The 25,918-nt window shown below is 50.4% G+C and overlaps 2 protein-coding genes across 2 annotated transcripts in view; both read right to left on the bottom strand.

Annotated features, from left to right (window-relative positions):
* Positions 1-9,005, bottom strand: part of cyp27a3 (cytochrome P450 family 27 subfamily A member 3) — a 112,545-nt gene extending 103,540 nt beyond the window's left edge. Inside the window, exon 1 of the mRNA XM_070875272.1 lies at positions 8,937-9,005. The gene's annotated coding sequence lies outside the window, so the exon portion shown is untranslated. The remainder of the gene's footprint in view (positions 1-8,936) is intronic.
* Positions 9,006-15,599: 6,594 nt separating this feature from the next.
* Positions 15,600-25,918, bottom strand: part of eaf2 (ELL associated factor 2) — a 47,270-nt gene continuing 36,951 nt past the window's right edge. The window contains exons 5-6 of the mRNA XM_070875273.1: positions 17,259-17,519; positions 15,600-16,448 (exon numbers count right to left, since the gene is read on the bottom strand). Of these exons, the coding sequence (XP_070731374.1) occupies positions 16,402-16,448; positions 17,259-17,519 (308 nt within the window). The 3' untranslated portion in view covers positions 15,600-16,401. The remainder of the gene's footprint in view (positions 16,449-17,258; positions 17,520-25,918) is intronic.

Here is a 25,918-nt window from a genome sequence, read left to right as displayed (position 1 = left end):
AAGGCGGGAGGAAAAGCAATGCGCGAGGAGGCAACAGAAAATCTGGAAAAGGACACAGACAGGCTAAGCGAGCAGGCAAAGACCTGGCAGATGGAGTACAATGCCGGAAAGTGCGAGGCCACGCACCCCGGCAGGAAAAAAAACAAAGAGCAAGTCACCATCCAAATGGAGAGACTGCAAAGCCCTGCAGCACAGCGGGACCTGGGGGCACCCGCGCACGAAACACAAAAGGCCAGCACGCAGGAACAGCAAGCGATCAGGTAGGTCACTGGAATCCCGGCCCCCAACGCAAAGGGGACGGAGCACAAAAGCGGGGAAGTTCCGCCACAGCCACACAGGGCATCGGCGAGGCCACACCCGGAACACTGAGCACAGCTCCGGCCTCCGCATTCACAAAAGGATCATCATCACAGGCAGTCCCTCGGAATCGAGGAAGATTTGCTTCCACTCTAAAAATGAGTCCTTAGGTGGCTGAACAGTCCAATACGAGAGCCACAGTCCCTGTCACAGGTGGGACAGATCGTCGTTGAGGGAATGGGTGGGTGGTTTGCCGTACGCTCTTTCCGCTGCTTGTGCTTGCTTTCTGTATGCTCTCGGCGATGGGACTCGAGGTGCTCAGCGCCCCCCCGGATGCACTTCGTCCACTTAGGGCAGTCTTTGGCCAGGGACTCCCAGGTGTCGGTGGGGATGTTGCATTTTATCAAGGAGGGTTCGAGGGTGTCCTTGAAACGTTTCCTCTGCCCAACTTTGGCTCGCTTGCCATGAAGGAGTTCAGAGTAGAGCGCTTGCTTTGGAAGCCTCATGTCTGGCATGCAAACTATGTGGCCTGCCCAGCGGAGCTCATCAAGTGTGGTCAGTGCTTCAATATTGGGGATGTTGGCCTGGTCTCGGAGGCTAACATCTGTCCTCCTAGGGGATTTGTCGGATCATGCAGAGACATCGTTGGTGGTATTTCTCCAGCAACTTGAGATGTACATGTCTACTGTACATGGTCCATGTCTCTGAACCATACAGGAAACATAGAAAAATAGAAAATAGGTGCAGGAGTAGGCCATTAGGCCCTTCTAGCCTGCACCACCATTCAATGAGTTTGTGGCTGAACATGCAACTTCAGTACCCCATTCCTGCTTTCTCGCCATACCCCTTGATCCCCCTAGTAGTAAGGACTTCATCTAACTCCTTTTTGAATATATTTAGTGAATTGGCCTCAACAGCTTTCTGTGGTAGAGAATTCCACAGGTTCACCACTCTCTGGGTGAAGAAGTTTCTCCTCACCTCGGTCCTAAATGGCTTACCCCTTATTCTCAGACTGTGACCCGTGGTTCTGGACTTCCCCAACATTGGGAACATTCTTCCTGCATCTAACCTGTCTGAACCCATCAGAATTTTAAACGTTTCTATGAGGTCCCCTCTCATTCTTCTGAACTCCAGTGAATACAAGCCCAGTTGATCCAGTCTTTCTTGATAGGTCAGTCCCGCCATCCCGGAAATCAGTCTGGTGAACCTTCGCTGCACTCCCTCAATAGCAAGAATGTCCTTCCTCAAGTTAGGAGACCAAAACTGTACACAATACTCCAGATGTGGCCTCACCAAGGCCCTGTACAACGGTAGCAACACCTCCATGCCCCTGTACTCAAATCCCCTCGCTATGAAGGCCAACATGCCATTCGTTTTCTTAACCGCCTGCTGTACCTGCATGCCAACCTTCAATGACTGATGTACCATGACCCCCAGGTCTCGTTGCGCCTCCCCTTTTCCTAATCTGTCACCATTCAGATAATAGTCTGTCTCTCTGTTTTTACCACCAAAGTGAATAACCTCACATTTATCCACATTATACTTCATCTGCCATGCATTTGCCCACTCACCTAACCTATCCAAGTCACTCTGCAGCCTCATAGCATCCCCCTCGCAGCTCACACTGCCACCCAACTTAGTGTCATCCGCAAATTTGGAGTTACTACATTTAATCCCTTCGTCTAAATCATTAATGTACAATGTAAACAGCTGGGGCCCCAGCACAGAACCTTGCGGTACCCCACTAATCACTGCCTGCCATTCTGAAAAGTACCCATTTACTCCTACTATTTGCTTCCTGTCTGACAACCAGTTCTCAATCCATGTCAGCACACTACCCCCAATCCCATGTGCTTTAACTTTGCACATTAATCTCTTGTGTGGGACCTTGTCGAAAGCCTTTTGAAAGTCCAAATATACCACATCAACTGGTTCTCCCTTGTCCACTCTATTGGAAACATCCTCAAAAAATTCCAGAAGATTTGTCAAGCATGATTTCCCTTTCACAAATCCATGCTGACTTGGACCTATCATGTCACCTCTTTCCAAATGCGCTGCTATGACATCCTTAATAATTGATTCCATCATTTTACCCACTACTGAGGTCAGGCTGACTGGTCTATAATTCCCTGTTTTCTCTCTCCCTCCTTTTTTAAAAAGTGGGGTTACATTGGCTACCCTCCACTCGATAGGAACTGATCCAGAGTCAATGGAATGTTGGAAAATGACTGTCAATGCATCCGCTATTTCCAAGGCCACCTCCTTAATTACTCTGGGATGCAGTCCATCAGGCCCTGGGGATTTATCGGCTTCAATCCCATCAATTTCCCCAACACAATTTCCCGACTAATAAGGATTTCCCTCAGTTCCTCCTCCTTACTAGACCCTCTGACCCCTTTTATATCCGGAAGGTTGTTTGTGTCCTCCTTAGTGAATACCGAACCAAAGTACTTGTTCAATTGGTCTGCCATTTCTTTATTTCCCATTATGACTTCCCCTGATTCTGACTGCAGGGGACTTACGTTTGTCTTTACTAACCTTTTTCTCTTCACATATCTATAGAAACTTTTGCAATCCGTCTTAATGTTCCCTGCAAGCTTCTTCTCGTACTCCATTTTCCCTGCCCTAATCAAACCCTTTGTCCTCCTCTGCTGAGTTCTAAATTTCTCCCAGTTCCCGGGTTCGCTGCTATTTCTGGCCAATTTGTATGCCACTTCCTTGGCTTTAATACTATCCCTGATTTCCCTTGTTAGCCACGGTTGAGCCACCTTCCCTTTTTTATTTTTACGCCAGACAGGAATGTACTATTGTTGTAGTTCATCCATGCGGTCTCTAAATGTCTGCCATTGCCCATCCACAGTCAACCCCTTAAGTATCATTCGCCAATCTATCCTAGCCAATTCACGCCTCATACCTTCAAAGTTACCCTTCTTTAAGTTCTGGACCATGGTCTCTGAATTAACTGTTTCATTCTCCATCCTAATGCAGAATTCCACCATATTATGGTCACTCTTCCCCAAGGGGCCTCGCACAACGAGATTGCTAATTAATCCTCTCTCATTACACAACACCCAGTCTAAGATGGCCTCCCCCCTAGTTGGTTCCTTGACATATTGGTCTAGAAAACCATCCCTTATGCACTCCAGGAAATCCTCCTCCACCGTATTGCTTCCAGTTTAGTTAGGCCAATCTATGTGCATTTTAAAGTCACCCATTATAACTGCTGCACCTTTATTGCATGCACCCCTAATTTCCTGTTTGATGCCCTCCCCAACATCGCTACTGCTGTTTGGAGGTCTGTACACAACTCCCACTAACGTTTTTTGCCCTTTGGTGTTCTGCAGCTCTACCCATATAGATTCCACATCATCCAAGCTAATGTCCTTCCTAACTATTGCATTAATCTCCTCTTTAACCAGCAATGCTACCCCGCCTCCTTTTCCTTTTATTCTATCCTTTCTGAATGTTGAATACCCCTGGATGTTGAGTTCCCAGCCCTGATCATCCTGGAGCCACGTCTCTGTAATCCCAATCACATCATATTTGTTAACATCTATTTGCAGAGTTAATTCATCTACCTTATTACGGATACTCCTTGCATTAAGACACCTTTTAGAATTTTGCTGTACAGTGGCCCTTTTTGTTCTATGCCTTGGGTTTCTCTGCCCTCCACTTTTCCTCATCTCCTTTCTGTCTTTTGCTTTTGTCTCCTTTTTGTTTCCCTCTGTCTCCCTGCATTGGTTCCCATCCTCCTGCCATATTAGTTTAACTCCTCCCCAACAGCACTAGCAAACACTCCCCCTAGGACATTGGTTCCAGTCCTGCCCAGGTGCAGACCATCCGATTTGTACTGGTCCCACCTCCCCCAGAACCGGTTCCAATGCCCCAGGAATTTGAATCCCTCCCTGCTGCACCACTGCTCAAGCCACGTATTCATCTGCGCTATCCTGCGATTCCTACTCTGACTAGCACGTGGCACTGGTAGCAATCCCGAGATTACTACTTTTGAGGTCCTACTTTTTAATTTAGCTCCTAGCTCCTTAAATTCGTTTCGTAGGACCTCATCCCTTTTTTTAACCTATGTCGTTGGTACCAATGTGCACCACGACAATTGGCTGTTCTCCCTTCCTTTTTAGAATGTCCTGCACCCGCTCCGAGACATCCTTGACCCTTGCACCAGGGAGGCAACATACCATCCTGGAGTCTCGTTTGCGGCCGCAGAAACGCCTATCTATTCCCCTCACAATTGAATCCCCTATCACTATCGCTCTCCCATTCTTTTTCCTGCCCTCCTGTGCAGCAGAGCCAGCCACGGTGCCATGAACTTGGCTGCTGCTGCCCTCCCCTGATGAGTCATCCCCCTCAACAGTACTCAAAGCAGTGTATCTGTTTTGCAGGGGGATGACCACAAGGGACCCCTGCACTACCTTCCTTGCACTACTCTTCCTGCTGGTCTTCCATTCCCTAGCTGGATGTGGACCCTTCTCCTGCGGTAAGACCAACTCGCTACACGTGCTACTCATGTCATTCTCAGCATCGTGGATGCTCCAGAGTGAATCCACCCTCAGCTCCAATTCCGCAACGCGGTCCGTCAGGAGCTGGAGGCGGATACACTTCCCGCACACGTAGTCGTCAGGGACACCGGAAGTGTCCCTGAGTTCCCACATGGTACAGGAGGAGCATATCAGGTGACTGAGCTCCCCTGCCATGACTTAACCCTTAGATACACTTAAATTGATGACAACACTGTTAACAGGTTACTTACTGATATAAAAAAGAAAAAGAAAAACTACTTACCAATCACCAGCCAATCACTTGCCCCTTTGGCTGTGACGTCACCTTTTGATTCCTTTCTACTTCTTTTCTGCTTTTTCTCCCGGCTGGAGCTGCACAAGCTGGGCCTTTTATAGGCCTCTCCACGCTGCTCCCGCCTCTCGCCGACTGCTATAGCCCTGTAGACCATGAGCTTGGTGGTGGATTTGAGGGCCTGGTCTTCAAACACTCTTTTCCTCAGGTGGCCGAAGGCTGCGCTGGCGCACTGGAGGCGGTGTTGAATCTCAATTTCTGTTCTTGTTGATGAGAGGCTCCCGAGGTATGGGAAATGGTCCACGTTGGATATACGAAAGCATATACCCACCCCGGAGGCAGCCCAGGGGAGGCTCACCAGATCGACCCCAGAGATGAGTGGGCCGACCCATGAGGAAAGGTTGAGGAGGCCGGGCCTCCACCCACCGGAACACAGAAGAATGAGAGGCGATCCCACCGAAACGCACAAGATCACGAGGGGGCCAGACAAGGCGGACGCAGAAAGGACGCCCCCACTGATAGGGGCGACCAGAATCAGGGGGCACAATTCCAGAACAAGTGACCGCCCATCCAAAACTGAGACGAGGAGGAAACTCCCCACCCCGCCCCAGAGGGGCGCAAATCCGCGGAACTCGCCGCCCCAGAGAGCCGTGGAAGCCAGGACACCGACCAAACCTATGACGGAGCTAGACAGCCTCCCGACCGACAAGGGACCAAGAGGCCATGGGGAACGGGCAGGAAAGCGGACCCGAGTCCACGACCGGACCAGCCACGACCGCACTAAATGGCGGAGCAGGCTCGAGGGGGCGGACGGCCCACCCCTGCCCGCACACCCCATGTTCCCATGTGCTGCCTATCCACGATGAACGTTAATTGATTTGAGTTGAATCCCCTCCATACAAGAATCTCATAAGCTCCAAACTGATCGTTTATGCTGAAAATTTGTCTTTGATTTCTGCACAAAACTATGCTGAAGATTGCTAATTTTTGTCATTTACTTAACAGGAAAGGAACTGAATGCAGAAGATCTTTGGTATATACAGCTGAGTATGAAACCCCTCCCCACCCACCACCACGTAATGGGCCCAAGTTTCGGCATCTGGTGAAAACGGCGCATCTCTGAGACTTATGTGACCTGCCTGGGCTCGAAGGTGCGCCGGAATATTCTACAGCAATTCTCCGGTCCTCCTGGGCCGTGGCGTGGCGTAGTCTCCCTGGGGAGGGGCCTGCCTGCAGGGTGGCGGGGCTAGGGATCATGCCTTCTTCTCAGTGCTGGCAGCGTTGCGCAGGTGCGTTGGAGCATGTGCGCCTGCGCAATGGCTCGGGGGTGCGTGGGTACCGGGGGGCATGAGTACCGGGGGGCGTGGGTACCGGGGGGGCATGGGTACCAAGGGGGGGGGCTGGGTACCGGGGGTGGCATGGGTACCGGGGGGGCATGGGTACCGGGGGGGGCGTGGGTACCGGGGGGCATGGGTACCGGGGTGGGCGTGGGTACCGGGGGGGCATGGGTACCAGGGGGGGGCATGGGTACCGGGGGGGGCGTGGGTACCGGGGGGGGGGGGGGAGCGTGGCAACTGGGGGGGGCGGAGGGGGGTAGCGTGGCAACATGGATGGAAGAGCGTGGGTTGGGGGGCATTCAATGATCGAAGGGCCGGAGGAGAGAGCAGGGTTGCCTCCTTCCAGCCTCTCCCCCACCCCACACACACCCACCCCCCCCACATCCAACCCCCCCCACACACCCCCTATCCCACCCTCCCCACTCCCACACACACACACACACACACACCCCCTCCCACACCACCCTCCACTCCCACACATACACACACCCCCCCCCTACTCCCACACATACACACTCCCCCCCACTCCCACACATACATACACCCCCCCCTACTCCCACACATACACACTCCCCCCCACTCCCACACATACACACACCCCCCCCCCACTCCCACACATACACACCCCCCCGCACTCCCACACATACACCCCCCCCCCACTCCCACACATACACCCCCCCCCCCACTCCCACACATACACACACCCCCTCCCACACCCCCCCCCCCACTCCCACACATACACACACACCCCCCCCACTCCCACACATACACACACCCCCCACCCCCCCCACTCCCACACATATACAGACACACACCACACACACACCCCACCCCCGCGCACTCCTCACTGTCAGATACAGAGAGAGAGAGACACTACAGTGAGAGACACCTTCCCTTCACATAAAGGTAGGACTTCTATTTTGTATTAATTAATTGCTTATTACTTTTTGTGCTTCGTTTAGTGCTTAGTGCTTTAAATGTACTGCTTTGTTTAGTGCTTGGTGCTTTAAATGTACTTTGCTTCTTTAATGTTGTTGTGAAGGTGTTTATGGAAAATCCTCTAACTTCCCTTACCCCCCGCTGTTGTGATGTTGATGTGTCCTTTGTGTTTAATGCTTCCCATCCACCTTCTCTGGCTGTGCCTGCACTAAACTTAACTCTAGGTAAGGTTTTTCAGAACTTACAAAAGTGGACACTTACTCTATTCTAAGTTAGTTTGTAGTAAGTTTTCACTGCCAAAACTTGCAAAACTTGAGTGGTTGGACACACCCCCTTTTGAAAAAAAAGTACCTTACCTAAAGCCAACCTAAACTAACTCACTAGAACTGGAGCAAACTAATATCCGAGAATTGCAATTTCTAACATACTCCAAACTAAACTAGTTGCTCCAAAAAACTAGGAGCAATTCCACCCGAAACTTGGGCCCAATCTGTCATGGTTTTAATTAACAACAGCTCTTTCGGTTTCTCACAATTCTGCCTAACTGCTGAACATCTATTTTGATGCAACATTCAAGGTAATTTTTATAGCATTTTCCCAACATCATCATCATCGTCGTCATAGGCAGTCCCTCGGAATCGAGGAAGTCTTGCTTCCGCTCTCAAAATGAGTTCCTAGGCGACTGGCCAGCCCCATACGAGAACCACAGTCTCCGCCACAAGGTGGATGCAGAGAGGATATTTCCACTCACAGAGGAAACTAAAACTGGGAGACATAGTCTCAGAATAAGGGGACGCCCATTTAAAACTGTGATGACAAGAAATTTCTTCTCTGAGGGTTGTAAATCTATGGAATTCTCTGCCCCAGTGAGCTGTGGAGGCTGGGTCATTGAATATATTTAAGGCGGAGATACATAGATTTTTGAGCGATAAGGGAGTAAAGGGTTATGGGGAGCGGGCGGGGAAGTGGAGCTGAGTCCATGATCAGATCAGCCATGATCTTATTGAATGGCGGAGCAGACTTGAGGAGCCAGATGGCCTACTCCTGCTCCTATTTCTTATGTTCTTATGTCCAAGGACTTGAGCATTTAAAAATCCAAGCTGATACTCCCAGTGCCGTGCTGAGGGAGTGCTGCACTGTCAGAGGTGCTGTCTTTCGGATGCGACGTTAAACCAAGGCCCCGTCTGCTCTCGCAGGTGGACGTAAAAGATCCCGTGGCAGTATTACGAAGAAGAGCAGAGGAGTTATCCCCGGTGTCCTGGGGCCAATATTTATCCCTCAATCAACATAGCAAAAACAGATTATCTGGTCATTATCACATTGCTGCTTGATGTATGCAAATTGGCTGCTGCGTTTCCCACGTTTCAACAGTCTATACTCCAAAAACGTCCTGGGTGTCGTGAAAGGCGCTATATAAATGTAAGTCTTTCTTGCCATGGGCAAAGTGCAGGAGATGAAAGTGCAATAGGAGTTTTGCATCGAGCAAAAAAACAGCAGGAAAAATTCAACTTTCCGCGCCTGATTAGTTGAGGTTAATAGTTTGGGGTTTTTTTTTACCTGAAGTTCGTGGGTCTTTTCATGGTAACCCTTCAGGAAGAGCCAGTAGATGCCAGCGATCAGACCTTGGCCGGGCAGGTCACCGATGCTTTTCAAGTCTCCGGTCGGCCGCTGGGTCCGGCTATCGAGATCCGCCGCCGCCGCCGCCGGTCTTGCGCTCGACTTGCGCCGCGCCAACGGGGCGAGGGCACGGATTGCGGGCAGAAGCCGGTTCCCAGCGGAGGAGAAGTGCAGCGAGAGGGACATCGCAGTTCTTCACACTGTCAACCTACTGAAGGCTCTGGCAGCCGTGGCATGTCTGCATACCCGCATACCCAACTGGCTTAAAAAAAAACAACGCTGGAATCGAGCCAGTACTTTGCAAACTTCCTGGTCAACAAACTCCAGCAAGGAAGGAACCCATTGCAACAACTTTTGTTTTATGGCATTGCTGGGTTTTTTTTTGTGACATGACCCAGGAGTGCTTTCAACACTGATGTGACATGTAACTCGATTCATTATCATATAGATTCACCCAGTCTCCTAAATCCACTGGCCCCTGTTCAGTATTGAACACACAAGATAGAAGTGTGTGTGTGCGTGTGTGAGCTTGAATGACAAATAGCACTCTGCAGCACTGGAGAGGGAAACACAGAGTTAACGTTTCTAGTCCACGACCTTTCATCCGAACCCACCAATCAGTCACAGAGCACTTTGTCTGCTGTTGCTGGATACAAACCCGTTGGCCCAGAAATTGCGGGCCGATGCCTCCGACCTGATAAATGTCTACGAAGTAACCTGATCATGTAAGAAGTAGGAGCAACTGTAGGCCATTTGGCCCCTCGAGAGGAAGGCCATCCCTCCCAAAGCCATCCCTTACCCCAGTTTACCCACCCCCCCCCCCCGGCTCCCCAAGCTCTCTCCCCTCACCCCCCCCCCCCCCCCGCCAAAGCTCTCTCTCTCTCTCCCCACCCCGCAAAGCTCTCTCGCTCTCCCCCCAAGCTCTCTCTCTCTCTCCCCACCCCCCAAAGCTCTCTCACCCCACCCCCCAAAGCTCTCTCTCTCTCTCTCCCCCCAAGCTCTCTCTCTCTCTCCCCCCACCCCCAAGCTCTCTCTCCCCCCGCCCCCCAAGCTCTCTCACCTCCCCCCCGTCCCCCTAAGCTCTCTCCCCTCCCCCCCAAGCTCTCTCTCTCTGCCCCCCGCCCCCCGCCCCCCCAAGCTCTCTCCCCTCCCCCCCAAGGTCTCTCTCTCTCTCTCCCCCCCCAGCTCTCTCTCTCTCCCCCCCAAGCTCTCTCTCTCACCCCCAGCTCTCTCTTTCTCTCTCCCCCAAGCTCTCTCTCTCTCTCTTCCCCCCCCCCCAAGCTCTCTCTCTCTCTTCCCCCCCCCCAAGCTCTCTCTCGCTCTTCCACCCCCCACCCCCAAGTTCTCTCTCTCTCTCTCTCCCCCCCCAAGCTCTCTTTCTCCCCCCCCCCCAAGCTCTCTTTCTCCTCCCCCCCAAGCTCTCTCTCTCTCCCCTCCCCCCCATGCTCTCGCTCACTCTCCCCCCCAAGCTCTCTCTCTCCCCTCCCTCCAGCTCTCACTCTCTCCCCCCCCCAAACTCACTCTCTCTCCCCCACCTCCCCAAGCTCGTTCTCTCTTCCCCCCTAAGCTCGCTCGCTCTCTCCCCCCCTCCCCCCACAAGCTCGCTCTCCCCCCCTCCCCCGCTTCGCTCTCTCTCTCTCTCTCTCTCCCTCCCCGCTCACCCGTTTCTCTCTCTCTCCCCTCCACCCTGCTTCTCTCTCCCTCCCCGTTTCTCTCTCTCCCTCCTCGACCCCCCATTTCTCTCTCTCCCCGCCCCGCCGCCCCCCCCACTTCTCTCCCTCACCACCCCTCCACTTCTCTCTCTCCCTGCCCCCCTGCCACCACCGCTTCTCTCCGTCCCCGCCCCGCTGCCCCCCCCCGCTTCTCTCTCTCCCCACGCCCCCCACTTCTCTCTCTCTCCCTCCCTCCCCGCCCCCACCTCCCATAAAACCGGTTTCAATGTCCCAGGAATTTGAATCCCTCCCTTCTGCACCACTCCTCAAGCCACGTATTTATCCAAGCTATCCTGCGATTCCTACTCTGATTAACACGTGGCACTGGTAGCAATCCTGAAATTATTACTTTTGAGATCCTACTTTTTAAATTTAGCTCCTAGCTCCCCAAATTCGTCTTGTAGAATCTCATCCCATTTTTTTACCTATATCATTGGTACCTATATGCACCACGACAACTGGCTGTTCAACCTCCCTTTTCAGAATGTCCTGCACCCGCTCCGAGACATGCTTGGCCCTTGCATCAGGGAGGCAACATACCATCCTGGAGTCTCGGTTGCGGTCGCAGAAACGTCTGCCTATTTCCCTTACAATAAAATTCCCCATCACCATCGCTCTCCCACTCTTTTTCCGGCTCTCCTGTGCAGCAGAGCCACCCAAGGTGCCATGGACTTGGCTGCTGCTGCCCTCCCCTGAAGAGTCAACAGTACCCAAAGCGATGTATCTGTTTTGCAGGGGGATGACCACAGGGGACCCCTGCACTACCTTCCTTCCACTGCTCTTCCTGTTGGTCACACATCCCCTATCTGGCTGTGTAACCTCGAGCACCTCGAGTCTTATCGCCGAGAGCATGCAGAAAACAAGTGCAGGCAGCGGAGGGAGCGTGTGGCAAACCAGACTCCCCACCCACCCTTTCCTTCAACCACTGTCTGTCCCACCTGTGACAGGGACTGTAATTCCCGTATTGGACTGTACAGTCACCTGAGAACTCACGTTTAGAGTGGAAACAAGTCTTCCTCGATTTTGAGTGACTGCCTATATATGAATGAATGAATGTCTCTTGTAGTTGCCGTGGAGTGAAGACCATGTCCGTTTTACCCCTTAGTGGACAGAATCTGTGTTGCGACTCTGGGAGGAGCTCTTCAGCCACAGGGAGAAGATGACTGAGGAGGATTCCTGCGATGACTTTCCCTGTGGCTGACACCAGGGAAATTCCTCTACCGCAGTTGGACTTGTCCCCTTTCTTGAAAAGCATCATGATTACAGCGTCTCTGAGATCTCCTGGCATGCTCTCCTTCCAGAGGAGAGAGATGAGTTCATGCATTCGAGCCAGTAGTGCTTCACCGCCATAGTTTAGTGCCTCGGCGGGATTTTCATCTGCTCCTGATGTCTTGTTCTTCAGCTGACGGATGGCCTTTTCTACCTCGTGCAGGGCTGTGATTTTGCTGAGGTGGTGGCGGGTAGCATGCTGTGGGATGGAGTCGAGGAAACGAGGATGACTTGCTTCCTCGCCAAAAAAGGATGAGTTCACAGGTGTTTCAATGATGGACCAAATATTCCAGGTCCTGAACTACATCCTGAAGATGTCTGTGCATGGATTTTTTTTTAACATGTGGTGGCCGTTGCACACCAGCCACCACACGGGCTTGACAGAGCTAGGTCTTGGTCCAGTGGCAAGGGTTAACCAAGGCGACTGGCGACCACGGAGCTAGTGCGCACACATATTGCAGGGTGGGCTGGCCCTGGGCCCTCGTCTCTCCTGGGCCCCGATCACATCCCTCTACAATCTCTTGCCAGTCCTTCGCCCCGACCTCGCCGCTCCTGCTGTACCTGCCCACGCTCCAATCACCCACCTGGACCTTGATGACGTCGCTCTTCGCTGCCGTCACCCTCCTGCACCAGCTCGCGCTGTACCTTGCAGAGGTACTCCACCAGAGGAGCGGCAGCCAGCAGCCATTGGGATAGGGTGTAAGATTGCAACAGATGGCCAGGGATAAAGTTGTTCAGCAGAGCTCCCTAGGGAGCTGCCACCCCGGGGGGCCATCTTGCACTAAACCTAAACTAAACCTGCAGCACTGCACTGGAGTGTCAGCCTTGATTTGTGTGCTTAGGTCTCTGTTGTGGGACTTGAACCCACAACCTTCTGACTCGGAGGCGAGAGTGCTACCCACTGAGCCACGCCTAAATGATACCTGCCACAGAATGTGACCATTTTAAATAAAATGTATGTGTGTGCAGATCATCTGGTTCCTAGGCCTTGTCCTCTTCCAGCCACTTCAACATTTGCATTTTGTTCAGACGCTCACAATGAATATTCGAAACTAAAAAAGTGTCCCTTATGCAACGAGTTGGGATTCCAAAAGGGAAAAATTTGCCGGGCTACAGAGCAGTGAGACTAATTGGATTAAGTTCTTTCAGATAGATCAGGATGGTTGCTAGTGAATCCAGTGTGGGAGAGAGGGTCAGATTTCTTGGCCGAGAGAGTGGTTGGAGTGTGGATCTCACTGCCATGGGAAGTGATTGAGGCAAATAGCTTGGATACTTTCAGGAAGAAACTGGACGAACACACGAGAGAAAAGGAAGCAGATAGGTTGGGATGAGGCACATGGAATAGGAGGATACTCCAATGAGCCATAAGCACCAGCACAGACTAGTTGGGGTGAATGAACTGTTCCTGTGCTGTATATTCTATGGAACAAGCCAGCAGAGGTCTGAATGGCCACCTTCTAAGAACATAAAAAATAGGTGCAGGAGTAGGCCATTTAGCCTCTCGACCCTGCTCCGCCATTCAGTAAATCATGGCTGATCTTCTACCTCAACTCCACTTTCCTGCACTATCCTCATATCCCTTGATTCCCTTATTATACAAAAATCTATTGATTTCTGTCTTGAATATACTCCTGAGCCTCCACAGTTCTCTGGGGTAGAGAATTCCAAAAATCACCACCCTCTGAGTGAAGAAATTTCTCCTCATCTCAGTCCTAAATGGCCGACCCCTTATTCTGAGGCTGTGACCCCTGGTTCTAGATTCCCCATCCAGAGGAAACATCCTCCCTACATCTACCCCATCAAGCCCTGGAAGAATTTTGTATGTTTTCATGAGATCATCTCTCATTCTTCTAAACTCTAGAGAAGATAGGCCTAGCCTACTCAATCTCTCCTCATAGGATAATCCCCATCCCACGAATCAGTCTAGTGAACCTTTGTTGCAATCCCTCAACGGCAAGTATATCCTTCCCTTCTGTGCTGTACTGTTCTATGACGTTCAGCTCCGCTGGGCAGGCCACATTGTTCGCATGCCCGACACGAGACTCCCAAAGCAAGCGTTCTACTCCTTCACGGCAAACGAGCCAAAGGGGCAGAGGAAACATTACAAGGACACCCTTAAAGCCTCCCTGATAAAGTGCAACATCCCCACTAACACCTGGGAGTCCCTGGCCAAAGACCGCCCTAAGTGGAGAAAGTGCATTCGAGAGGGCACTGAGCACCTAGTCTCGTCGCCAAGATCATGCAGAAATCAAGCGCAGGCAGCGGAAAGAGTGTGCGGCAAACCTGTCCCACCCACCCTTTCCCCTCAACGACTGTCTGTCCCACCTGTGACAGGGACTGTGGTTCTCATATTGGACTGTTCAGCCACTTTAAAATGAGTCCTTAAGAGTGGAAGCAAGTCTTCCTCAATTCCGAGGGACTGCCTAGAATGATGATGATGATGTATGATTCATTAACTGCACCACAGAAGTCCCGACAGTTATGCATATATGAACCTTGGATAAACTCAATGTTTTCACATGAAAGCAAAGCTCGAGTGGAATAAGAGGCAAAAAAAACAAGGCTCTCACATCGAGCCCATAAGCACAGGCTCCAGAGATTTTATTTTCAGATTCAAGTATCGCAGGAAACAAGTCCCTTTGCTCCGAAGGGATAATCTAGAAACAGCTGCAAAAACAAACCACCACCACCACCTCCTCCCTCCTTGTTCCTTTCGCACAACTCCATTGCTTGTGACAGGAAATGGGCAACAGGAGCGATCCCAGCAGACACAATATTTGGCCCCACACAACCAGGCATTGCACTTCAAAGTAATTGAATGCGTGTCATGTTTTGAGATAACGTGCTGTTAACAAGTGAAACTCTTAAGAGTCAGGCGGTTGTACAATAGTGGCAGGGGTCCTGGTGAGGAAAAGGGGATGGAATGATTTTCACTACTCCACGTCAGTCACATGACCCTCATTCGCTGGGCCCAGGGGCAGCACGGGCCAGCCCACACTGCGATATGTGTCCGCACTGGGTCCGTGCAGCAGAGCAGGTCTCCAGTCGTCCTGGTTAATCCTTGCCACTGGACAAAGGCCGAGCTCTGCCAAGCCCGTGTGGTGGCTGGTGTGCAACGGTCACCACACATTTAAAAAAAAAAATCCACCCACAGGCATCTTCCACCCCTTTGATTGGATTTCAGGACTGGAACATCAGGTCCTTCATCGAAACATCTGTGAACTCAAGTGGAAGCAAGTCATCCTCGTTCGAGGGACCGCCTGTGATGATGATGAGCACGAGCGTGGTAGGGATTGCCTCGGACATCGCTGCCCAGCTCGAGCAGAGAAGGCACACATACCCAACAAGGCAGATGCAGCTTCTCGGCATCTCAACAAAGGTCAGGGGGGGGGTGGGGGGGTGGGGGGGGCCCCGTGGGGGTCATTTTCCGATAGAGCTCCTCTGGTGGGACTGGGAATGCCGGTTTTTTCCCCCATGACATACTCCTTCTCCCTCCCCCCCCCCCAACCTAGATTAAGTGGCAGAAAAAGCTTTACACGGGGAGAGAGCCCGTTTTTCCAAAAACGCACTTCCGACGGGCATGGAAACGGAGCCCCAGGTGCACGAAATATTGGACAGAAAGTAACGCCGCTCTCTTTATTAAATATTTTACAAAATACATTTTTTTTTTAAATATAAATGTTATCAAATCTGGTGCAAAGATACACTGCAGAGAGGGGGAGAAAGAAAATGCTTGTAACTTTACTGGTAACATCATTGGGATCAAGGAGAGAACCAAAAGTGCATCGGTAATCAAATTGCCATGGTTACTTTTTTCAAATATAAACTGATCACAGTGAAAACAGCCCAAAAAAACTCCCATTTTTGGATTTTTAAAAAAGTGCTTTGCCTGAAGAAAAATTATCCATATAATTACTCCCTTCCTTGAATTTGCAAAACAAAAAAAGTTTTAATATCCCATGGCCCAATTACAGCAAGACTTAATTTAAAAAAATGTCAAGTTCATTCCTTCCTTGATAGTATCGGTATAAGAGCACTCTGTTGATTCAGTTAAGGCATCAAGTATTTCTTCAGACATTAAGGCAAAGAACAAGACACAGATTTGACAGGACATCAGCTTAAATGCATTAACAGTCCCAGATTCCCACTCACCACGGTTCGTACTAATTATTTCTAAGCTCTTGCAGTAGCCGTGTCTCCTTGATACAAAAAGGTTTATTAAAATATATTTATCTGAACGTGCGCACACGCACACGTACGCTCATTCAAAAAACACCACCGCTACACAAGAGCCATTTTCTTCCCAACCTTTCTGCCACTTGGCATCAGTTTCCAGCCTGCCATTGCAGTTACTGTAAAAAAAAAATTAAGTTTGTGGTGTAGTTAAGCTCTGCCTCTGTGTTCACTCAATGAAGGCGCCTTCTTCAGTCATCACTGTCACTTCCAGAGTCACTTAGCTGCAGATCGCTTCCTGAAAATGTAAGTAAAAGTAAAAAGTGTAACATTACTTTCACTCAGCCCAATTCATACCAAAGCCCCTCCCCACCCCCGAATGAGCAGATATTCCAGGATCGAACCACAAACCCACACAGAATCATAGAATTGTTACAGCATGGAAGGATTCATTGAATAAATTTAAGACAGAGATAGAGAGTTTCTTAACCGATAAGGGAATAAGGGGTTATGGAGAGCGGGCAGGGACGTGAACCTGAGTCCATGTTTAGATCAGCCGTGATCTTATTAAATGGCGGTGCAGACTCGAGGGGCCATATGGCCTACTCCTGCTCCTATTTCTTATAAGGCCATTCGGCCCATCAAGCCCGTGCTGGCTCTCTACAAAGAGCACCTCAGCCAGTCCCACTCCCCCGCCCTTTCCCCGTCACCCTAAAAATTATTTTCTTTCCTGGTACTTATCCGACTCCCTCTTGAAAGCCGAAATCGAGTCTGCCTCCAAAACCCTTTTGGGCAGTGCATTCCAGATCATAACCACGCATAAGAAATGGGAGCAGGAGGTCGAAGGTCAGCCATGGTCTTCCCGAATGGCGGAGCAGGCTTGAGGGGCCTACTCCAGCTCCTCATTCTCATGTTCTTGTGTCCAGTGGGACAGTACTACCCTGATACATTTCCTCTCTCGCACCACATTTCCTCTCTCGCACCCACTAACCTCCTTCAACACTGGGGCCCTGCAGGTAGCCAAAGTTATCAGACGAGGGCTCTGATCCCCTGAAATTATGAACAATATCCCATTCATTAAAAAAAAAAGGAAAATTAAATTACTTACGCAATGTGCTCAGAGTCTCCTCGGGCCTGTTGTTAATGGCTTCCGCTGTTGATATGTGCTGCTGAGGTAGTGACGGCGGTATTAATGGCATTGAAAAGGTATGAGAGGAAGGCACTGGAGGAGGTAGAGCAGGCTTGTGTGCCTCATCCTCAGAATCACTGGAACTGTCGCTGCTGGAGGAAGAGGATGAAGACCCCTTGGAGTCGGACGAACTATCCGATGTACTCAGCTGGTTCATGGCGCCCACCTCTGCCATCAGCTCTATAAACAAACACATGAGAGTTTTATTTGAATGCAAAATCAATTAGGAACGAGATTGCAGCTGTCGTTTTGGATGAGAGGCTTAGCCGACTATTCAGGTGGACATAAAGTAAGAGATCTGAAAGAAGAGCCAGGTCTTCTCATTGCATCCTGGCCTACATTCCATCTTAAATCCCATCACCAAGAGCAGATTTAAGCATGTCTCCCTTGCTATGTACAACTTGGCTCCTGCAAATATCTACAAGAGATACATCTACAAACAAATTAGCTCAACTGTAATGCCTCCGTGGTGGAAGAGCGTCACGCTCAACTGTAATGCCCCAGTACAGTAGACACCTCAAGTCGCTGGAGAAATATCACCAACGATGTCTCTGCAAGATCCTACAAATCCCCTGGGCGGACAGACGCACCAACATTAGCGTTCTCGATCAGGTCAACATCCCCAGCATTGAAGCACTGACCACACTTGATCAGCTCCGCTGGGCGGGCCGCATTGTCCGCATGCCCGACACGAGACTCCCAAAGCAAGCGCTCTACTCAGAACTTCTTCATGGCAAGAGAGCCAAAGGTGGGCAGAGGAAATATTACAAGGACACCTTCAAAGCCTCCCTGATACCAAGTGCAACATCCCCACCGACACCTGGGAGTCCCTGGCCAAAGACCGCCCCAAGTGGAGGAAATGCATCCGGGAGGGCGCCGAGCACCTCGAGTCTCATCGCCGAGAGCATGCAGAAATCAAGCACAGGCAGCGGAAAGAGCGTGCGGCAAACCAGTCCCACCCACCCCTTCCCTCAATGACTACCTGTCCCACCTGTGACAGGGACTGTGGTTCTCGTATTGGACTGTTCAGCCACTTAAGGACTCATTTTAAGAGTGGAAGCAAGTCTTCCTCGATTCCGAGGCACTGCCTATGATGATGATGCCCCCTATGATTGAGCAGCTCACTTACCCTCAGTGTCTAAGCTCAAACATAAAAAAATGGGCACTTGAGGAAGACGCTATAGAGCTCGAAGGGTCCGGTAAAACATGTCAGTACACTGTCAGCTGTGGCTCAGTGGGTAGCAGTCGCCTCGGAGTCAGAAGGTTGTGGGTTCAAGCCCCACTCCAGGGAGGTGATCACCATAATCTAGGCCAACACTCCCAGTGCTGAGGGAGTGCTGCACTGCGGAGGTGCCGTTTTTCAGATGAGACGTTGTACCAGAGCCCCGTCTGCCCTCTCAGGTGGATGTAAAAGATCTCACGGCACTATTGTGAAGAAGAGCAGGGGAGTTATTCCCAGTATCCTGGGCCAATATCTATCCCTCAACCAACATAACATTATCTGGTCATTATCGCATTGCTGTTTGTGGGAGCCTGCTGTGCGCAAATTGGCTGCTGTGTTTCCCACATTACAACAGTGACTACACTCCAAAGGTGACTGTTAAGCCCTTTGGAACATCCGGGTGTCATGAAAGGCGCTATATAAATGTATGTCTTTCTTGCAATGGGGAAAGTGCAGGAGATGAAAGTGCAATAGGGGTTTTGCATCTAGCAAAAAACAGCAGGAAAAATCCACCTTTCCGTGCCTGATTAGTTGAGGTTTGTTGTGCATCTGTAAAGCATGCACTCCCATGTTGCGCCACCAGGGAGCGCATCCCCTGAAGTCACAAGGGATCCCAGCATCCCTTGGGAGTACTGTACATAAGCCGGCCCCTAAGGCCCGTTACTCACTCTGGAGTAAATGTATAAGTACAATGGTGCGCCACAGAGGGCGCTGTGGTGGGAGACCTAAAAGTACCTGCAAGACTGAGTGTAAACAGCTGCTCACCACACCTGAGAGGCACTCTAGAGTTACACAATAAAGGACTAAGGTCACAGCAGTTATATCAACACCAGACCGTGTGGAGTCAGTGATTTGTGTGCTACATACACCACATTGGCAACGAGGAAGCAGAAGGGCTCCACACAACCATGGCTACTCTGGGCTCGCTAAAGGATTTTACCGTGGGCAATGTTTGGGAGACCTTAACGGAAAGGCTCGAGTACTACTTCACAGCAAAAGACCTTACGGGGCACACAGACACACTGAGAGAGAAGCGTAAGGCGATACTGCTTTCCAGTTGTGGTGATGAGGTTTACTGTCTCGTCAGGGATTTGCTGGCACCCGCGAGCGCCAGGGACAAGTCATATGAGGAGCTGACTGAACTCATTCGTGACCAGTTGAAACCGAAGGAGAGCATCCTCATGGCCAGATACAAATTTTACCATCACTGCAGACCCGAGGGCCAGGGTGTCACCAAATATGCTGCGGATCTCAGGAGACTTGCGGCGCCGTGTGATTTTGGCGCACACCTTGACGAGGCTTTGCGGGATGTTTTCGTTATGGGGATTGGCCACGAGGGCCTCCTTCACAAGCTGTTAGCCACAGAACCCACAGTCACTCTGACAAAGGCCATCACCATCAGCCGGGCATATATGACCTTGCAGCACCAAGCAAATGATCCACACAGTCTCGAACCCGGCAGGCACTGTCCACAGGATAGCACCCACCACGGACAAAACTGCAGAACGTGGCTCCGTCCGGGGCAGAGAGCACGGACCTCGGGGTCCTGGAACTCAGAGTCCGCAGAAGGGGGGGCCAATCGAGCAGCACCATGCTGGCGCTGCGGAGGAAACCATGCAGGTTTGCGGAGTACACGTGCAATACCTGCCACCTGAAAGGCCACCTTCAGTGTATGTGTAAAAAAAAAATCGGACTCACCGCGTGGCTGAGGAGATGGTGGATGATCCACTGTTCAGCGAGGAGCAGGCAGGAGAAGATGAGGTGTTGGGACTGTATACGTGTACCGACGATTCGCCCCCAGTGATAATGGAAGCAAAAATTGACGGAGTCCCAGTGAGTATGGCAGTGGACACGGGATCGGGTCCGTCGTTGATGAGTCAGAGAACTTTTGAGAAACTGTGGGGTAACCCGGCTGCACGACCCAAGCTGGTCCCGGTCACGGCAAAGCTGCGTACCTACACCAGGGAACTAATACCTGTTCTCGGCAGAGCGGATGTGCAGGTATCTCACTGGGGAAGAGACGCACTGTTTATCTTTGTGGGTCATTGCAGGCAGAAGATGGATGGGAAAGGTCCGTGGGAGCTGGGAAGACTTCATTCCTCCACGGACTGCTGCTCCCCGGGTCCCCAAAGAGCAACACCGACCGAGCTGGAGCTGCAGCAGCAGCCCAGAACTCCTGACCTCAAGCAATCCTGCAGCTTCAGCCTCCATAGACGAGCAGACCCTGGAAGAACAAGTTTGCAAGTGCGGGTCGATTGCTGGGGCGCGGGCTGGCAGGGCGCTGCGGGCGATGAGCGGGAGTTCCATCGAGGGCCGGCGGATCCGGGGGGCCCACGCAGAGGAAAATCCGGGCGGCGGTAGCAGCTGCGATGGTGGCGGCCACAGGAGGGGCGGCTACAGCGGAGACAACGGTGGGAGCGGAGGCGGCTGGCGTGACTCGTGAGAACGCGAGCCAGAGCGGTGGACGCGTCAGCAAGTACAGAGGGACTCACAGGGACTGCGACTGATCGAGTCCAAGGAGCCACTTCTGCAAAGATGGGTTGCTCTGGCCCTTCCTTTCTTCCTTGTCTCTTCTGTTCTTTCTTCGCCAGCGAGCTCAAGGTGGTGGTGAGCCTCGTGGCAACGGAGCTCTGCAAAGGCCAGCAGAACACCCAGGATGGCGGCGCCCAAGGGAAGCCTCGTGGGAGCCACAAGATGGTGTCTTAAAAGGGAAATGCACCCGGGAGTCTTAAAAGGGCCTTACACCGTTGGCGGTCCCCACATAAAGACTTTTGTAAGGCAAGAGCGAGTCTAAATGAGCTATGTGAATGTAGGGCGACGGATTTATGATAAGAATTAATATTTTAATGCTGAATGGTTAACTGTGTTTAAAATAATGGATATGAATTACGAATTACGATAAGAGTTAATATTTCAATGCTGAGTGGTCACTGTGTTTAAAATTATGGATATGAATTACGGAAAGAGTTAACGCCACAAGGTTCTAGTAAAAGGGATATGGATCCGTGATAATTGTTTAGTGGACCTGCAACCTTTTGACATAACATCTGTACCACATATTATATGTACCATACAAATGTACCGTCTATGTATGCCTGTGTTCTGTTGGAGGTTATGCTCGTGTACCTTATCACCCATGTAAGAACTGCAAATACCACATGTTTGCACCGGGTCCTCCACATGGGGGAGAAGAGGGAAGTGGATGGTCATGGACTCACACTGACAAATCAACCAGGACGAACAAGGCCGAGGTCACCGGCAATGGCTTTTGGAACTGGGGGCGGGGTGGGGAGTGAGAGATTATGTATTGTCCAGGTACATTAAATGTAGAAGTACAATGGTGCGCCACAGAGGGCGCTGTGGTGGGAGACCTGAAAGTACCTGCAAGACAGAGTATAAAAGGCTGCCCACCACACCCAAGAGGCACCCTGGAGTTACACAATAAAGGACTAAGGTCACAGCAGTTATATCAATACCAGACCGTGTGGAGTCAGTGATTTGTGTGCTACATAGAAACATAGAAAATAGGTGCAGGAGCAGGCCATTCAGCCCTTCTAGCCTGCACCGCCATTCAATGAGTTCATGGCTGAACATGAAACTTCAGTACCCACTTCCTGCTTTCACGCCATACCCCTTGATCCCCCGAGTAGTAAGGACTTCATCTAACTCCCTTTTGAATATATTTAGTGAATTGGCCTCAACTACTTCCTGTGGTAGAGAATTCCACAGGTTCACCACTCTCTGGGTGAAGAAGTTTCTCCTTATCTCGGTCCTAAATGGCTTACCCCTTATCCTTAGACTGTGACTCCTGGTTCTGGACTTCCCCAACATTGGGAACATTCTTCCTGCATCCAACCTGTCCAAACCCGTCAGAATTTTAAACGTTTCTATGAGGTCCCCTCTCACTCTTCTGAACTCCAGTGAATACAAGCCCAGTTGATCCAGTCTTTCTTGATAGGTCAGTCCCACCATCCCGGGAATCAGTCTGGTGAATCTTCGCTGCACTCCCTCAATAGCAAGTATGTCCTTCCTCAAGTTAGGAGACCAAAACTGTACACAATACTCCAGGTGTGGCCTCACCAAGGCCCTGTACAACTGTAGCAACACCTCCCTGCCCCTGTACTCAAATCCCCTCGCTATGAAGGCCAACATGCCATTTGCTTTCTTAACCGCCTGCTGTACCTGCATGCCAACCTTCAATGACTGATGTACCATGACACCCAGGTCTCGTTGCACCTTCCCTTTTCCTAATCTGTCACCATTCAGATAATAGTCTGTCTCTCTGTTTTTACCACCAAAGTGGATAACCTCACATTTATCCACATTATACTTCATCTGCCACGCATTTGCCCACTCACCTAACCTATCCAAGTCACTCTGTAGCCTCATAGCATCCTCCTCGCAGCTCACACTGCCACCCAACTTAGTGTCATCCGCAAATTTGGAGATACTACATTTAATCCCCTCGTCTAAATCATTAATGTACAATGTAAACAGCTGGGGCCCCAGCACAGAACCCTGCGGTACCCCACTAGTCACTGCCTGCCATTCCGAAAAGTACCCATTTACTCCTACTCTTTGCTTCCTGTCTGACAACCAGTTCTCAATCCACGTCAGCACACTACCCCCAATCCCATGTGCTTTAACTTTGCACATTAATCTCCTGTGTGGGACCTTGTCGAAAGCCTTCTGAAAGTCCAAATATACCACATCAACTGGTACTCCTTTGTCCACTTTATTGGAAACATCCTCAAAAAATTCCAGAAGATTTGTCAAGCATGATCTCCCTTTCACAAATCCATGCTGACTTGGACCTATCATGTCACCATTTTCCAAATGCGCTGCTATGACATCCTTAATAATTGATTCCATCATTTTACCCACTACTGAGGTCAGGCTGACCGGTCTATAATTCCCTGCTTTCTCTCTCCCTCCTTTTTTAAAAAGTGGGGTTACATTGGCTACCCTCCACTCGATAGGAACTGATCCAGAGTCAATGGAATGTTGGAAAATGACTGTCAATGCATCCGCTATTTCCAAGGCCACCTCCTTAAGTACTCTGGGATGCAGTCCATCAGGCCCTGGGGATTTATCGGCCTTCAATCCCATCAATTTCCCCAACACAATTTCCCGACTAATAAAGATTTCCCTCAGTTCCTCCTCCTTAATAGACCCTCTGACCACTTTTATATCCGGAAGGTTGTTTGTGTCCTCCTTAGTGAATACTGAATCAAAGTACTTGTTCAATTGGTCTGCCATTTCTTTGTTCCCCGTTATGACTTCCCCTGATTCTGACTGCAGGGGACCTACGTTTGTCTTTACTAACCTTTTTCTCTTTACATACCTATAGAAACTTTTGCAATCCGCCTTAATGTTCCCTGCAAGCTTCTTCTCGTACTCCATTTTCCCTGCCCTAATCAAACCCTTTGTCCTCCTCTGCTGAGTTCTAAATTTCTCCCAGTCCCCAGGTTCGCTGCTATTTCTGGCCAATTTGTATGCCATTTCCTTGGCTTTAATACTATCCCTGATTTCCCTAGATAGCCACGGTTGAGCCACCTTCCCTTTTTTATTTTTACGCCAGACAGGAATGTACAATTGTTGTAATTCATCCATGCGTTCTCTAAATGTCTGCCATTGCCCATCCACAGTCAACCCCTTAAGTATCATTAGCCAATCTATCTTAGCCAATTCATGCCTCATACCTTCAAAGTTACCCTTCTTTAAGTTCTGGACCATGGTCTCTGAATTAACTGTTTCATTCTCCATCCTAATGCAGAATTCCACCATATTATGGTCACTCTTCCCCAAGGGGCCTCGCACAATGAGATTGCTAATTAATCCTCTCTCATTACACAACACCCAGTCTAAGATGGCCTCCCCCCTAGTTGGTTCCTCGACATATTGGTCTAGAAAACCATCCCTTATGCATTCCAGGAAATCCTCCTCCACCGTATTGCTTCCAGTTTGGCTAGCCCAATCTATGTGCATATTAAAGTCACCCATTATAACTGCTGCACCTTTATTGCATGCACTCCTAATTTCCTGTTTGATGCCCTCCCCAACATCACTACTACTGTTTGGAGGTCTGTACACAACTCCCACTAACGATTTTTGCCCTTTAGTGTTCTGCAGCTCTACCCATATAGATTCCACATCATCCAAGCTAATGTCTTTCCTAACTATTGCATTAATCTCCTCTTTAACCAGCAATGCTACCCCACCTCCTTTTCCTTTTATTCTATCCTTCCTGAATGTTGAATACCCCTGGATGTTGAGTTCCCAGCCCTGATCATCCTGGAGCCACGTCTCCGTAATCCCAATCACATCATATTTGTTAACATCTATTTGCACAGTTAATTCATCCACCTTATTGCGGATACTCCTTGCATTAAGACACAAAGCCTTCAGGCTTGCTTTTTTAACACCCTCTGTCCTTTTAGAATTTTGCTGTACAGTGGCCCTTTTTGTTCTTTGCCTTGGGTTTCTCTGCCCTCCACTTTTCCTCATCTCCTTTCTGTCTTTTGCTTTTGCCTCATTTTTGTCTCCCTCTGTCTCCCTGCATTGGCTCCCATCCCCCTGCAATATTAGTTTAACTCCTCCCCAACAGCACTAGCAAACACTCCCCCTAGGACATTGGTTCCGGACCTGCCCAGGTGCAGACCGTCCGGTTTGTACTGGTCCCACCTCCCCCAGAACCGGTTCCAATGCCCCAAGAATTTGAATCCCTCCCTGCTGCACCACTGCTCAAGCCATGTATTCATCTGCGCTATCCTGCGATTCCTACTCTGACTAGCACGTGGCACTGGTAGCAATCCCGAGATTACTACTTTTGAGGTCCTACTTTTTAATTTAGCTCCTAGCTCCTTAAATTCTTTTCGTAGGACCTCATCCCTTTTTTTACCTATGTCGTTGGTACCAATGTGCACCACGACAACTGGCTGTTCTCCCTCCCATTTCAGAATGTCCTGCACCCGCTCCGAGACATCCTTGACCCTTGCACCAGGGAGGCAACATACCATCCTGGAGTCTCGGTTGCGTCCGCAGAAACGCCTATCTATTCCCCTCACCATCGAATCCCCTATCACTATCGCGCTCCCACTCTTTTTCCTGCCCTCCTTTGCAGCAGAGCCACCTACGGTGCCATGAACTTGGCTGCTGCTGCCCTCCCCTGATGAGTCATCCTCCCCAACAGTACTCAAAGCAGTGTATCTGTTTTGCAGGGGGATGACCACAGGGGACCCCTGCACTATCTTTCTTGCACTGCTCTTCCTGCTGGTCTTCCATTCCCTATCTGGCTGTGGACCCTTCTCCTGCGGTAAGACCAACTCACTACACGTGATACTCACGTCATTCTCAG

Source organism: Pristiophorus japonicus, chromosome 3, assembly GCF_044704955.1.
Source record: "Pristiophorus japonicus isolate sPriJap1 chromosome 3, sPriJap1.hap1, whole genome shotgun sequence".
Classification (NCBI taxonomy): domain Eukaryota; kingdom Metazoa; phylum Chordata; class Chondrichthyes; family Pristiophoridae; genus Pristiophorus; species Pristiophorus japonicus.
The sequence above is the reverse complement of the archived record's forward strand: the minus strand, read 5'-3'. Positions and strand labels throughout refer to the sequence as shown.